Source organism: Amphiura filiformis, chromosome 4 (assembly GCF_039555335.1).
Source record: "Amphiura filiformis chromosome 4, Afil_fr2py, whole genome shotgun sequence".
NCBI classification, from domain to species: domain Eukaryota; kingdom Metazoa; phylum Echinodermata; class Ophiuroidea; order Amphilepidida; family Amphiuridae; genus Amphiura; species Amphiura filiformis.
The window spans coordinates 48,126,869-48,141,323 of NC_092631.1; the positions used below are offsets into that span (position 1 = coordinate 48,126,869).

A 14,455-nucleotide genomic window follows, 5' to 3' on the forward strand; every position below is an offset into this window, starting at 1 on the left:
ATTATTGAAATAAAACAAACAAATAATAATACAGCCGAGTTGAAACAGGTGAAAATTTCAGACAAAGTGGGAAATATGGAGGATAGGATAGAGGAGGTGGAAAGAACAAAGCCAAGTAAAACTATTTCAGAGACAAGAAAGGACAATGTTGATTCAAAGAAGACAACTAAAAAGGTTGTGGACACAAAGAAGACAGAAAAAGACAATGTAGAGGCAAAACAGAGTATCAAGGACAAAGTGGAGCCGAGCTTAGAATTAGAACCAAAACCAGAAGCAAAATCTGTTACACCAGCTGCACAGCCAGTACCAGCGACTGCTAGTGGCAAAACTGAGAAGAAAGTCATCAAGATCAATATAGTAACCAAAGCATTAAAGATTCCAACTCCACCTCCCTCTCCACCTAGCAAGAAACCAAAGAAAGAACTGGAGGATGGGGAGTTGTCCGAATCGCAAAGTGATATTTCATCAGAGTCAGAAAGTGATATTGATTCGGAAGAGTCGGAAAGTGAGAAAGAAGTACCAGGTAAGACATAGTACAACTACATAGTACAAGTTAAGCTTTTCTGTCCCTCCAAATTTGCTTGACCGGGCACTACTACATACCCCCCCCCTTGAGTCCTACTGACTATTCTTACAATATCCCTGAATGGTAAGACTCTTAGTAACCAATGAGAGTGGACAAAATGACTGCTTCCAATTCTTCTTGCTTAACTACAAAAGTACTATTTTAAATCCCAATTCTGAAGGACTGGCCCTCCTGTGGGAGTGACTTTTAAAAGCTCAATGTGAGGCTTAGTAAAATGTCAGGCAAGCAAAACGGTCAAGTGCAAATTTGCTGGGACACTTCCACAGTTCGATGACCCCAGCTCCCCGCTCCCCTTATTCAATGTTGTATACCAAACGCCTCATTTTAATGTGCTATATGTTTGCTCCAACATTGGTTGGTGGGTTATGGGGGTAGTCTTGAATTTTGATTCAAGCCTTACGCGTGTAAGTAACAGCCAACAACGGTGATCGATTCTTATAGCGAAGGGCGTGCTTAACATACGGTTTTGATCAACCTGTATTAAATCTCCGCGATTCCGGATTTTATGCAGACTACCAAATATAGAAAATAATGAGATGGCGTTGAATATTCATGACTTTAACCATCCAATCATATTCCGAGATCTTGTTTGTCAGGTCACAAAAACGTAAACACTCACGCACATTGTGTATGCTTGTAAATGTGCAGCCCAGCTGTTTCGAAAAACAACAACCCGTCTCGACCACAAGATTGACAGCAAATGGGCAGCTTGATCATCGTACGACCACCAATGAAAACAGCGTATTTCGTCAGTGCATTGGGTCATTTGCATACAAACATTAATGATCTACACAAGTTATACAAGACGCTCGGCTACAACTTGCTGATTGCGGTTTGTACAATGTAAAACCATGAAGAAAAAACTGACAGTGCCAATAGCTGTGAGTGATCGCTTGGCTTGCCAATGGTACTAAATATAAATGATCAGTGCGGGGCCTGAGGAAATTGGCTGGCCATAGTATATTGAGTCTTGAACAAGACTAGTTGGTGGGGGATGGAGGTGATTTGAAATAGGTTGGAAACTATACAAATAAAATATCATATGGTGAACTTGATATGAACGATTTTATTGAACTGAGGGCATGAAATATGAACAAGTGTCCCAAGGAAATTTGCACTTGATTGTAGTTTTTCTACAATGAAGATAATGATTTCAGAGATATTACTTGTTTTTGTGTATGTTTTGTGTCATGCAGATGCAGCTGCGGAAGTTACTACAGACACAAGAAATGTTCCATGGCGGGAGCAGGGATCATCTGAAGGAGAGGCATCATCAACATCAGAAAGTGAACAGGAAGACAAAGAAATACCACTAGGAGGGACAACTAAAACACCTGCTGAAGAGGAGAAACTGAAGGATGAGAAGGATTCCAAGAAGCAGAAACACAAACATCGGCATAAAAAGCATAAACACAAGAAGGACAAGGAAAAAGACAAAGAAAAATCTGAAAAAGATATGAGTAAGAGTCCTAAAACTGGAGAAAAAGAGAAGGAGAAAAGCGAGAAGGATGGTGATAAGAAGAAAAGTAAACATAAAAAAGATAAGAAGGATAAGAAAAAGGACAAAAAGAGTAAGGAGAAAAATGAAGATTCAGGTAAAGAATTAAATGAAGGTGAGGTAAAAGACGGCAAAGGCAAGGATGATAAAAATAAGAAAAAGAGTAGGGGGAAGGGTGATGAGGCAAGTAAAGAGGCAAAAGAAGAAGGTGAAGTTAAAGACAAGGATGATAAAGACAAGAAAAGAGAGAAAAGTAGTAAAAGAAAACACAGATCAAGATCCAGGTCAACATCAAAATCACGGCATAAGCATAGCAGGCAGTCAAGATCAAGATCACGTGATCGCGCACGCGATAGGTCGCGATACAGATCCCGTTCAAGGTCTCCTCGCGACAGATTCAGCTCATCCCGAGGCATATGGACCAGAGATTTACGAGCCAGAAGGAGGGCAAGGTCAAGATCACGGGATAGAAGGCGGCGTTCACGATCCTTTACACCAGAGGAGATTGACAAGCAGAAACTGTACGAGATTGCCAAAGCTAATGCCTATGCCCAACTGCAAAGGGGAGAGTTGCCTCCAAATTTGCTAACAAAGTTACCTCCACTCACCCAGGAAGAAAAGGTAGCACAGAAAGCAGGTATGCATCTTGAATTGATTTCTTTCAGTCCATATCACATGCATGTATAGGCATTCGCCACATGTTTTGTGTGTGATAGTGTGCAGAGGGGGTGTCATACATTGTTAATTTCCTTGAAATTTATAATAGTAATTTCACATTTACAGATATGTGAGTGTGTATGCTCTATTTGACTACTTCCAGTCAGCAGCACTAGCTTTGAAGTTAAGCTCATGCTGCGTTAGCATAGCATTATTTCTTGCGTGTACATTTGCGCCACTTTGATCACACACGTAATAGTATCATACACACACGCTAAGCTAATGCAGAACACGCTCAAATTCAAAGTTTGTGCCGATGACCAGAGGTAATGAAATAAAGTCTGTACAAATATTGAAATGGGATCCTAATAAGTTAAAAATTACATCACATCATTGCGCAACCCAGATTACTATAAAAGTGGTAATTTTCGTGTGTGTAATTTTTCACGCTTTGCCGATTTTGAACTACATTGCTTTGTTTTAATTTCACGATTTTGAGTTTTCTTACATAGACCTATACATTTAAAGAACATATTTGTGTGTTTTTATTTTCAACGTAGCTGTGTTGTGCGCGAAAATTAATGTACCGCGAAAACTTACCAATTTACCAGGAAATGCCATTGAAATATGTGGATGATAATAGCTGAAGACCATCAATTATCATTCTTTGTAAACATCATTACCTCACGTCATTGTGGCATAACTTGACCCTGCCCTTGACTTGTGCCAATATTGCCTTGGTGGTACATATAAAGTAGAGACTGACCCATCAGATCGGTAGCTTCCGTATCGGGCCGATTATTAGCTTATCGGTAGTGATCTGCATCGGCCGATTTTTCCTTCATCCGCCGATGTAATGCACCGATCACCCAATATCATGAAAGTAATTGTTGAAGCTTAATAAGTATTCATTTATTGGTATATTTCTTTGAATTAGACTAGTTAAATCAAGCGAAATTTAGCAAAAGAACAAGCTTTGTAGGCGATAAACATATATAAAATGATCATACCGTGATTCAGGCACGCAGCTGAGATAATCAGGTAATTCCCCGCATGCACATTACAAAAATTTACAATTGTAGTTCTTACTTCCGGGTTACACACGTGCGTACGGGCCGTGTGCAAAACTCAACACTTCCGGGTTACACACGTGCGTGTCAGATTGTACGGGCCGTGTGCAAAACTCACACTGACTTGAACGTAAACACAATATTAAAATGGGGCGATCGAATGATTCGACTGGGACATCAGGGGGAAAAGGTAAATTGAGCTTATAATAATCATGGTCAAATTCAGTATTTTAAATGAATATGGGAGTGTGTTTTTTGTGCTCAGAGCATACATAATTATGGTAATACTTTGCGTACAAGTACCCTTTCAACATACAGGTGAAATTTACTCACGGTGATGGCAGCCATTGTTTACAATTGGGGAACTGGTAATCGGCGATCGGCGATCGAATCGGCAGATCAAAGAGATAATTGATCGGCACCATCTTTCTGCGTGGTACTTATCATCCAAAACTTTTCTTACAAGGTATCAGAAAAGTGATATATGTGTTTGGTGGTGGGGGTAGTTGTATGGGAGGTGGCTGTGTGAGGGAATGGATTTGCATTGATCATTAAAATTTATTTTCTTTAAAAAATACTTTTAGGGGGCAGGACAGTTGCAGAATTAACCCAGGTCTGTATGCAGTTGGCCAGCAGGAAAAATCGAGATGAAGACAGCGACAGCGATTCTGATCGTCTCCCATCAACAAGCCGGTTGGATCAGATGATGAAGCTGAAGGTCCATTTATAAGGCATCCATTTAAAGTCAAAGATGCACCACTTAACATTGTTATGAATATAAAGGTATGTGACTGGGGAGGATTGTTCTCACCATCTAGAATGATTGCAGTGTCAATAGTCTGTACTATGGGATATCAAAAAAAAATTGAAATCGCCCAAAAATGAAAGAGCTATATCGGTGTAATCACTAGTCCTTATGTACATTGTGGTCCAAAAATGGTCTCATAAGTATGTTTACTTTCCTTACAGGTGGCGCTAGATTGGTGGTAAGCGCATAACCTTTCCATGATAAGATCCTCCACTTTCTTCACTGGCCGCATCATCCCTTAGTGATGGACGTCCAGTCCATTCCACTTCTTGGCTCATTTGTGAGGGACATGTGGCCAGTTTGCTTTTCAAAAAGCAACAGTGCCATACAACAGGCAATAATCACCACAGACATCCTTCATTTCAACATTGATTTTCAGGGCATTGTAGGCATAACCCTTCAAATGCAGCAACAACACCTGTAAAAAAAGTAAACATATATTTTGGACCATAAGGACCAGTGATTACACTGACAAAATTTCATCGATATAACTCCTTCACTTCTGGGTGATTTCAAAAACTTTTTTATACTCCCTCGTATTAATGGCCTGGTAGGCACGATTCAATCCTTGAATAATACCAACCCAATCCAACCCGTCCTGAACAATTTTGAACGAGCCAGACCTACATACACTTGATACACTTGTGCTAGCCTCATCTTGATCTGTGCTAGCATTGTCCAATTTTGAAATCCTTTGAAATGTTACTTGGGAACTAAGATTGATGACTAATGCATTTCATATGCCATGTGCACGCATACACTTGAATTGAAGTTAGTGAACACAGTGTGAAGTGTGTAATTTCTCAACAATCATAGTGTTCTCGCTCAGTTCTCACGTCATGAATTGAGAAACATCCATACTTATATATTGTTGATTTTAAAATGTGTGACCTGATCGACAGTCACATCCCCTATTTCTCTTGATGTCAGAAGAAATCTCATTTTTCTCATTACCTTAATAAGTTAATGCCCGAGACATGTTTTGTTAAGATGGTGTAACCAAAAATGTGGTGAATTGTGGTAACCACAACTGGAAGTATGAACTATCCTATGAGGCATTGTTATACACATTTTTTGCCTCTCAAGTCAAAACCGCTGGAACAATACAACTCAAGATTTGTAGTATTCAGGGTTGCCCCGCACGGCATTAGTCTGTATCTATATCACATTTTCACAATTGTTTAAAAAGGGTTTATGTATTCATAATGTAACTATAGGATGACCTGTATTATGTGTTTTGTACAATAAGTATTGTTGATGTATGCTGCATGTTATTTACTGTATTGGGCTATTCCATTTAATATCCACACTACCCCTGTGGAAGATTTTGGAAATATCTTCCACAGGGAGAGTATGAATTTCAAATTGAATGAACACATTAGGCAGCTCGATTTGAAACTCACTCTCCCTCTGTGGAAGATTCAGGTTGAATGTTTCTCAAATGGAGTAAGAAATTCAAATGAAGCTTAGTGGATTTTAGTGTGGATTAACTGGATTTTAAATGGAATAGCACATTGGATGCCTCTTCTGTGACACAGTAACTAGTGTTTTAAAATACCATTCAGAAAGAACAATGACTTGAAGTGCTACCAATTCTTCAAGATTTGAAGTGTGCACATTTAACGGCAAAAACATTCAGGAAATTTGATTATAAGTACACCATAACAATATAACAAACATTTGGGGATAATGTGTAGTCAGCATTGATACAATCAGATTGGGGAGAGGGGCCTTAGATAAGTTTTCAACAGTAGGGGTGTTATTAAACCATAATAATGATTTTTTTACCGTATTTCCTCGAATAGTCGCCCCCCTCAAATAAATGCCCCCACCACTTTTTTCAACCAAGATGTTTCAAAAATGCCGATATTTCCATGCAATCTTGTGTAGTAAGCTTAGCAAGTTGCTCACATGGTCGATAATAGCGTCAATAACTTGCATCGGAAACCCGGAAGTGAACCAAAAGTCAGTGTTTCTAGTTCATAGTTTGTCATTTTAGGGTGAGTTTGAAGCTTACCTATGCTATGAATGATTTTAATGGGAATTATCGGTCTAAAAATGACCTCTAATAAACGCCCCGTTTGGAAAATGCAATGCCCCGGGGCTTTTATTCGAGGAATACTGATATGAATGTTTTGACAAAGCAAAATTTCATCTTTTTTGCTTAAAATTTATCCCATACCCACAGAATGCTGTTCCACTCCCCGTCAAAGACAAAGATACTCTCCGTCTGCAGTTCCCTGTGTCTAGTGGAACACAACATCGAAAGAAGATGAAATATCGCTGAAAGATCCATATGGTGATTGGCAAATTGTAGAAAAGGACAAACCAAGACCCTCACCTGCTCAACCCAAACCAGTACCAACTCCTACACCTGTACCTGTACCTGTTCCGGTGGTGCCAGACCCAATACTACCCATGCTAGGCACCAATATAACTGGTCCAAGTCAAGCAGCACAGGCCTTAGCTGCAGCATTGACAACATCAGAATCAACAGCTACTACTTCGACACCAGTAACAACAGCAGCAACCGTAATAGCAACAAGTAGTAGCACTGCGATGCCAGCAATAATGCCTCCACCAGCGAGTAAGGCTCCAGAAACTTCAACTGCAGATAAAGTCTTTGAAGATGTCACTGCACCGGTAAGTTCTTGGTAAATCTGTTCTTCATGATCTTATCAGATTTGTGAAGTGATCAAGCAAAATGAGTCGGATGTCAGGAATATTGATTTTGAGATATAGCAAAAACAGTATAGAACTTACTTTGTATTTTATTGTTCTGAGCTACACTAAAATGGTCATATCTCTTGCACCAAATGTCTTAATTATGATGGAGTTTTCAGCAATTGTATCCTGAGTTACAGTGCAAAATGTGCATAAAGGTTCTATTCATAGACACCTCAAGTTGATGCTACATGTATCTAATTTTGCTAGTGCCAGTCTAACACTTTTTAAACCAATCATTAATCCTATTGTTAAAGAGGATAATAAGCTTCTACCTATGTATAGAATTCTTAGTCTTTGTTTGCATTGACTAAATCCTATTCAAGTGGTGGGATACAAAGCATTGTATTTTGTTTAGGTATGTATTAGCACTGAGAAGACATTCCTGGACCTCGTTGACTTGGGGATGATTTGAAGTGACCGCCAATTATGACCGTTTGATATTTATTACCAGCAATGTGGAAAAAGAGACATGTAGCACCGAAATAAGGCACCCTTTTGCTGAAGGAGCAAGTTTCAACAAATCATAACTCCACTTCTGGATATCGTTTAAAGTCAAATGATGAATCATTTTAAAGCTTATGATATATATTTTCTAAGCACGAAATAAAACAAAATTGACCGGGGGCCCGACTTTATGTCCGTTTCGTGGTAGATGGTCATATATTGCTTAGGTGTGAATGGGAATGTATCTTCATTTCGAACTAATGAAGATTTACACTAATCATCATTGAATGAAGGTATTTATTGATGTGAATTGGGCCAATGTCATCTATAGTTACATGCATTGTTGCACATATTTTCTTTGTTTAGACCATGGATATTGGAGCTATTGTATCAGCAAGACTGAAAGCAGCTAGAGCCCTCGAGAGTAATCCCCTTGATGTAGAGGCACTATCACTTATGCATAGATCTCAAACTGAGGTGAGTCTATTTGTAGACATGTAATCTGAGTTAGTTTTGAACTCACATAATACATGGATACATTGCATACTTAACCAGCTGCGGATATTGATATACTACAATCACAGATGTAACTTCCGGATCCGGAGATTCGGATTTGAGGCCATACATTAAAAAAAACCAGATATTTTTGTAAAAGTTTTTAGAATTTGATTTTCAGCTTTAAAAAAAAGCAAAAAAAAAAAATTAAAAAAATTAGGAGGTGATACGCTCTATTTCCCGGATGAGCTCTGATGTTTGATGTTTTGCGTAAGCACTCCGCATTTTTCAGAATATGGACGAGTGCCTGTGTTTCATCTCTACAATTAATTTGAGAAAAAGACCTGACTACACAATTCCCACATTGGGCTATTCCATTTAAAATCTATACTACCCTTGTGGAAGATTTTGGATCCACAGGGGGAGTAATTTTTTCAAATATAATTGGTCTGAGTTAATCATTTTGAAGCCCATACTCCCCCTGTATTCCCTGTATTATGGCTTTACCTATTTCTTCCACAACTGGAGTGAGTATTTCAAATGGAAGTTACCCAATTGTCTATTCTATTCAAAACGTATACTCCCTCTGTGGAAGACTTTAGCCAAATCTTCCACAGGGGTGGTGTGAATTTTAAATGGAATAGCCCATTAACCATATGACCTGTTTCATTGCAGATTAAAAATTGGACACTTGCCAAACAGAAGCCCGGCATGTTTACTGGCACTACTGGTATTAAGCTACTCAGACCAGAGGAACTAGCAAACAGTAACCCAACCAAACAAGCTTGGGCTAAAAAGGTAGGAGGAAAACGATGCCCAGCCCTTCAATGTCATATCACAATTCATCTATCTCTGTCTGTCTGTCTGTCTGTCTGTCTGTGAATGCGAGGAGAGTGTTTGGGATGAGTGGGACATGGTAATTTGACTTGTCTTATGTTTTCTCAAGTATAAGATGTGAGGCGTGTACTAAAGTCTTCCAGTGAGCTATGATTTTCATCATAGGTTAACAGGTTTCCTGATTGTTTTAGGGTACAAGGTTGACATAACTGTGCAAGAGTTACATTTATGATTCAGGTGGCTACTTTGATAGTTTCATATTAATGGGTATGTCTTTTGCCAAGTTTTTATAGTTAGTTGTAAATGTTCAGTTCTAGGATTTAAGACTGACTGAGGAAGAGATGCTTTGTGAACAGGTGTATTGGGCTATTCCATAAATCCCTTATGGACGGCATTACTTAATCTTTCAAACAGGGGCATGTGAATCTCAAAGGGTTACCTGAGCAGGTGACTCCATTTGAGGTCTACACCATTGAGTGGGAGAGCAAGGCAATGTCTTCAATAGTTTGTGTTTGGATTTTCAATTGGATTTTCAATTGGAATAGCCCATTTGGGTACTGTCTTGGCATCAACATGTTTATATGTACTATGGGAGCAACTTCAGAATTCTTCATGTACTTGTCGCTGATCTTGATATCAGAATGCAATTTACCCCAGCCCCAGCACCAAGCTTATGAACTGATTCCAAAGTTTTGAGGTATTGACATATCTGAGTGTTGCATGTATGTTTGAGAGTTGATGCGAGAATGGGATTCTTATCTTGTTCAGAGAGAAAATGAGGTGATACTCTTGGTGCAAAGTGTTGGATATGTAAGATGTGAGAGAAGTGTCTGCTTTTGTTTGCATGTGAATATGAAATAGTCTTTTGGTGTGCTTTTGGTGTGCCATAAGCACAGAGTATGGATTCAGTTTAAAGGCCAAGTAGCCGACGATTCTGATCAGAGGAGTAGTCCCAAGAGTTAAGTTCTGTCCCATGCACCCGTAGTACTCATTTTCATCCCATGTCTTGTGTATACAGTAACAAGTAGATAATTGACACATTCCTTCAATGTTCCATTTGAACAAGCTCTGTTTGATACCGCATACCAAAGCCCACAGACATTTTGTAAAACGAGCAGAGGTAGAATTTCAGTGGATCAAGTTGATTATACCACTAAAACACAATAGCTAAAATAATTTGATTTCTTGCAAATTAAAAGCTTTACATGTATAACCTTGGCAGGTTTGTCAGAGTGCTGTGTCTCAGGAATGCAATGGTCTTCATAATAATTTTTATGCACAGTCTTTGTGATTATTGATTCACAGATTCCGGAGTAGAGTGCGGTTCTCAAATGAATATCAAATGAAATCAAATAAAAATCTTATGGTTACTGATATGAAAATGTTTCAAATAGAATGTGCAAGAGTCTAACACAAACAAGAGAATGGTACGGGGTTAATATGTGCAGTCAAGTTAGCTCAATCGATAAGGGGTTCGACTTTGATGCGATAGGTTGCGGGTTCGAACCCTGGCGGTACCTAGTACGCTCTCGTGGAAAATTGAGTTAGCTTGAAATTCCCCTGGACTAGGAACTCTCTGCTAATTTGTCTCGTTGTATCCCGTTCGAAACTCGGGTAGCTGATCCTGGTTGCGATGGTTATTTGTGGAATGTCTAGGGTGTGCGCTCTTGAAGCAGCAAAGTCCCTGAATTGTTGTTTAATGGTTTATGGAATGATGTGGGGCCGTAGTGGTCAGCGACAACCTGTAAAGTGTGCTGAGGCTTGTGGATCAACGTCTAGGTGTTGTGCCTGTGCGTAGCGCACTATAAATCATTGCACTTTTTTTTTATATATGTGTAGGAGTATATGGGTTAGAAAGGGTGTTGTAATTGAATGGATCATAGGGTAGTATTGATATGTTTGTGTGTGATACGGGTATGAGACAGACAGGAATGAAAGCATTTTTCACTTCATCTTTAACCCATTGTTCTCTCCTTGAAGAAGTTCTCTTGTGAATCAATCTCTCCTGTACTGTTGATCCTGTAAATTTATCTGAATGGTAATGGAGAAAAGTAATTATTTTATGTTCAATGATAAGTACATGATACAATCAGAAATCAACTAATTATTATTGGAAACATTTTTGTGCTGTAGTTTGGAATATACATTTCTTGGCACTAAAGTGTTTCGGGTGCTGCATAATAGTTTTCCTGCTCAATTGCTTTTTGGAGAATATAATTGCGATGTATGTGGGTGCAAGCAGGTGGTAGTTGTATTGTGTCTAATACTTAATCTGTCCCGTGTTGTATGTCGTCATTGTTGATAATCTTTGGAGGATGCAGATTGAAGCAAATTCTGGCTTTGGGTAGGGACATTTAGCTACAATGAGCATGTTTGTATTTATAGGTTAATACATGCGTATCACTTGTTGGGAGTAAAATTGTACAAAATAATACACGCGTACTGAGATGTTGATGCGTCTAATGCACAAGGCCTGAAGGGGGGAGTGCATTAGACGCATCAACATCTCAGTACAAGTGCATTATTTTGTACAATTTCTCGAGCAACAAGTGATACGCATTTATTTACCTATTTCATACACAAGAAAAAAATCCTGTGATTTTTGCATTTTTATAACAAAATTGTCACTAAAAATTTGGAAAATGCAAGCAAATATAAATGCAACAACCCGCAAGTAAAATGAACACGTCCGAAAGCACTGCGCGTACTACTGGAGTGCGCGGCCGTGCAATTGTACAACATTTATGCACGGCTAGTAATTTACTAACGGAGGCTCTGATTGGTTCTCACTATCAAGGAGTGTATTAACAAGTATTAGAGGACACTTTAAAACACTAATTTTAGGTATCAAAATGCCTGATTGGGTGTATATTATGGTTTGACTAAATATTTGATAGAAATGAGCAAAATGCAACACCAGGGAAAAAGCATTATTGTACTCTCTATACTGCTTTAAAAAATCTCATAAGCTCTTGTGCATCAATGATTAGTGCTACACATAGTAAACTGAAAATAAGAACCTGTTTGGTCAGAGTCAGACACTTCCAGATCAGAGGAAACCAGAAAAAGGGGACAAAAATTGATGATTTCTTTCAGTGGGAAATTTATTCAAAATCTTATTCCAAGTCAAGGCTGGAACATAAATGTTGAACTCTCAAAGCCAAATTCAATGGTAACAATGCATGTTTTAGTACTTGCTCTCTGAAGGCGTTTTAATTATCAAAGTCAAGTGTAGCACTCTAACTGCCTCTTCCCTCTGTGTTTGGCAACAATTTAACAGGAATTTAAAATAAATTTGTATCTTCCTAACTATACATGTAAACAGCTCACTTAATGTCTTATCAATCAGGGATGTCAGATTTTGACAGAAGAGGTCACACATAGACTAGGGCATGGTGGCTCAGTGGTTCTGACCTTGGACTCATAATCCGAGAGCTTGCTCGACGTGCGTGGGTTCGATTCCCCGTCCCACCACCGTGTTGCGCCATTGGGCAAGGCGCTTTGTCTCGCTTGGCTCACCCCACCCAGGTACAATGAGAAGCTGGTAGGGGTAGTCACAGTTGTTGTACTGACGAACCCTGCGCCAATTGTAGGCTGCAAGCGTGGTTCCGACATATTCTACTGGCGGAATAAATGTAAAGCGCTTTGAGGCTGTTTACGGCATAAAGCGCTATATAAATATCTACATTTTTTTTAAATATTTGTATTGCATCGGCATGCTACCCCCACTAAATGTCGTTATCCCTGGTACTGGATATCTTCCCCTAATGATCCATTGCAGTATATAATCACAAAATGTACACACTATGGTTGAATCTGATTGTATCATGTACTTATTCGGTGTGGTGTGGAATCACACCCAACATGGCCAACTTATCCAGTGTGATTCGGTGCATGTTAACCTGTGCACGCACACTCTATAAGTTGGTTCAAATACGACTAAGCCTGGCAACTTGTTTCCAGCTTGAATGTTTGCTTGAGCAACATAGCCCTCCTTGTTGAGATGCAAGTTTGGTTTTACCAACAGTCAAATGCAATGCACAATTGCACATATAGACTGGACAAGTCTTAGACTGGAAAAGATAAAAATCATTTGGTGGAATTTGACTGTTGGTAAAATCTATAACTCTTTGAATGAATGACAATCACAAAGAAAAACAATTGAAGGTAACCTTTAAAAGTACCTCTGAACAGCACATGTAAAGGTGACAAGCAAAGTGTATGTTGTATTAGGTGGTTCATAACTGCAATCCCCCCTGTCTGTTGTGTTACATGTATATGAAAGCACCTGTAGGAAATACTAAACCAACGTTTCCTGATGGCCTTCAAATTGTGTGAGCCATTAATGTCTGCTCACATCATTAAAGCCACGATTTCTCTGTGTTACAAAATTTAAAATCCGTGTTACAAATTGGACTTTTCCGTAATTTTCTGATTTCCACTATAAAGCACTGAAAAGTTAAAACAAACATGTTTTAAAAGCGTAATTTGTCTTGCCTTTTACTGTAGTATGGCCAGAACCTTGCATCATAGGCCTAGAATTAATGCTAGATTGGATTGTTTAATGGTTGATTACTGCTAAATAATCAGTTTTCTTTGTTTTATTTTGCAAATCAATACAAAAGTTAGACATTTTACACAGTTTTTTGTGGCATTTTCAAATTTCCGTGAGCAAATCCCGAATTCTGTGAATTTGTCAGTTTTTCCGTATCACGGAGAAATCGTGGCTTTACACATCATGTTTCAGCTCCCTGTTATTTGAAAATCCAATCAGTTTTTATTAATTTTGACCTCAAAAGACATGCGGTGACTTTGAAATGACCTTGAAACACAGACAGAAAGAATATACCATTGCAAGATCCCTCTTAATGGCTTAATCCAGGGGATAAAAAATGTAGTTGAGCCAACTTTTTCTGTGGTATTCCGGAAGAAAGAATGGGGCAATATTTGTATCAATTGAAGTGATTGTCAATCTTCTATGGGGGGCTATGCTGGTCAAGTCATTATATTATTTGTCACAGTGCTGTTGCAGCCTCTACCAGGAACATGTTGTAATATCTCAATGTTGATATTGGAAAGTTGCGGCTTTGTTTTGATGAATGGAAAAAAGAAATATGAAGCATTGAGACATTTTCAACACTGGGTACACCGATCTGGTTGACTCTACTGCATGCTACCTACTACCGCAGTGGATGATTCTAGTTTAGGACCTCCCATTATGTAGCAGGTATAACTCCAGCATTTATGCACATGTAACAACATGGTCTGCAGTTGCAAGTTATACCTACTGCTGGTGTGGATAGATCCTATTCTGGATTGTTCCATTGTGGTAG

The 14,455-nt window shown here is 38.9% G+C and overlaps 1 protein-coding gene across 1 annotated transcript in view; it reads left to right on the forward strand.

Annotated features, from left to right (window-relative positions):
- The first annotated feature begins 75 nt into the window (after positions 1 to 75).
- Positions 76 to 14,455, forward strand: part of LOC140150981 (protein Son-like) — a 30,387-nt gene continuing 16,007 nt past the window's right edge. The window contains 8 exon segments of the mRNA XM_072173164.1: positions 76 to 523; positions 1,783 to 2,721; positions 4,396 to 4,472; positions 4,475 to 4,594; positions 6,808 to 6,880; positions 6,883 to 7,262; positions 8,157 to 8,267; positions 8,961 to 9,083. Coding sequence (XP_072029265.1) covers positions 76 to 523; positions 1,783 to 2,721; positions 4,396 to 4,472; positions 4,475 to 4,594; positions 6,808 to 6,880; positions 6,883 to 7,262; positions 8,157 to 8,267; positions 8,961 to 9,083 — 2,271 coding nt within the window.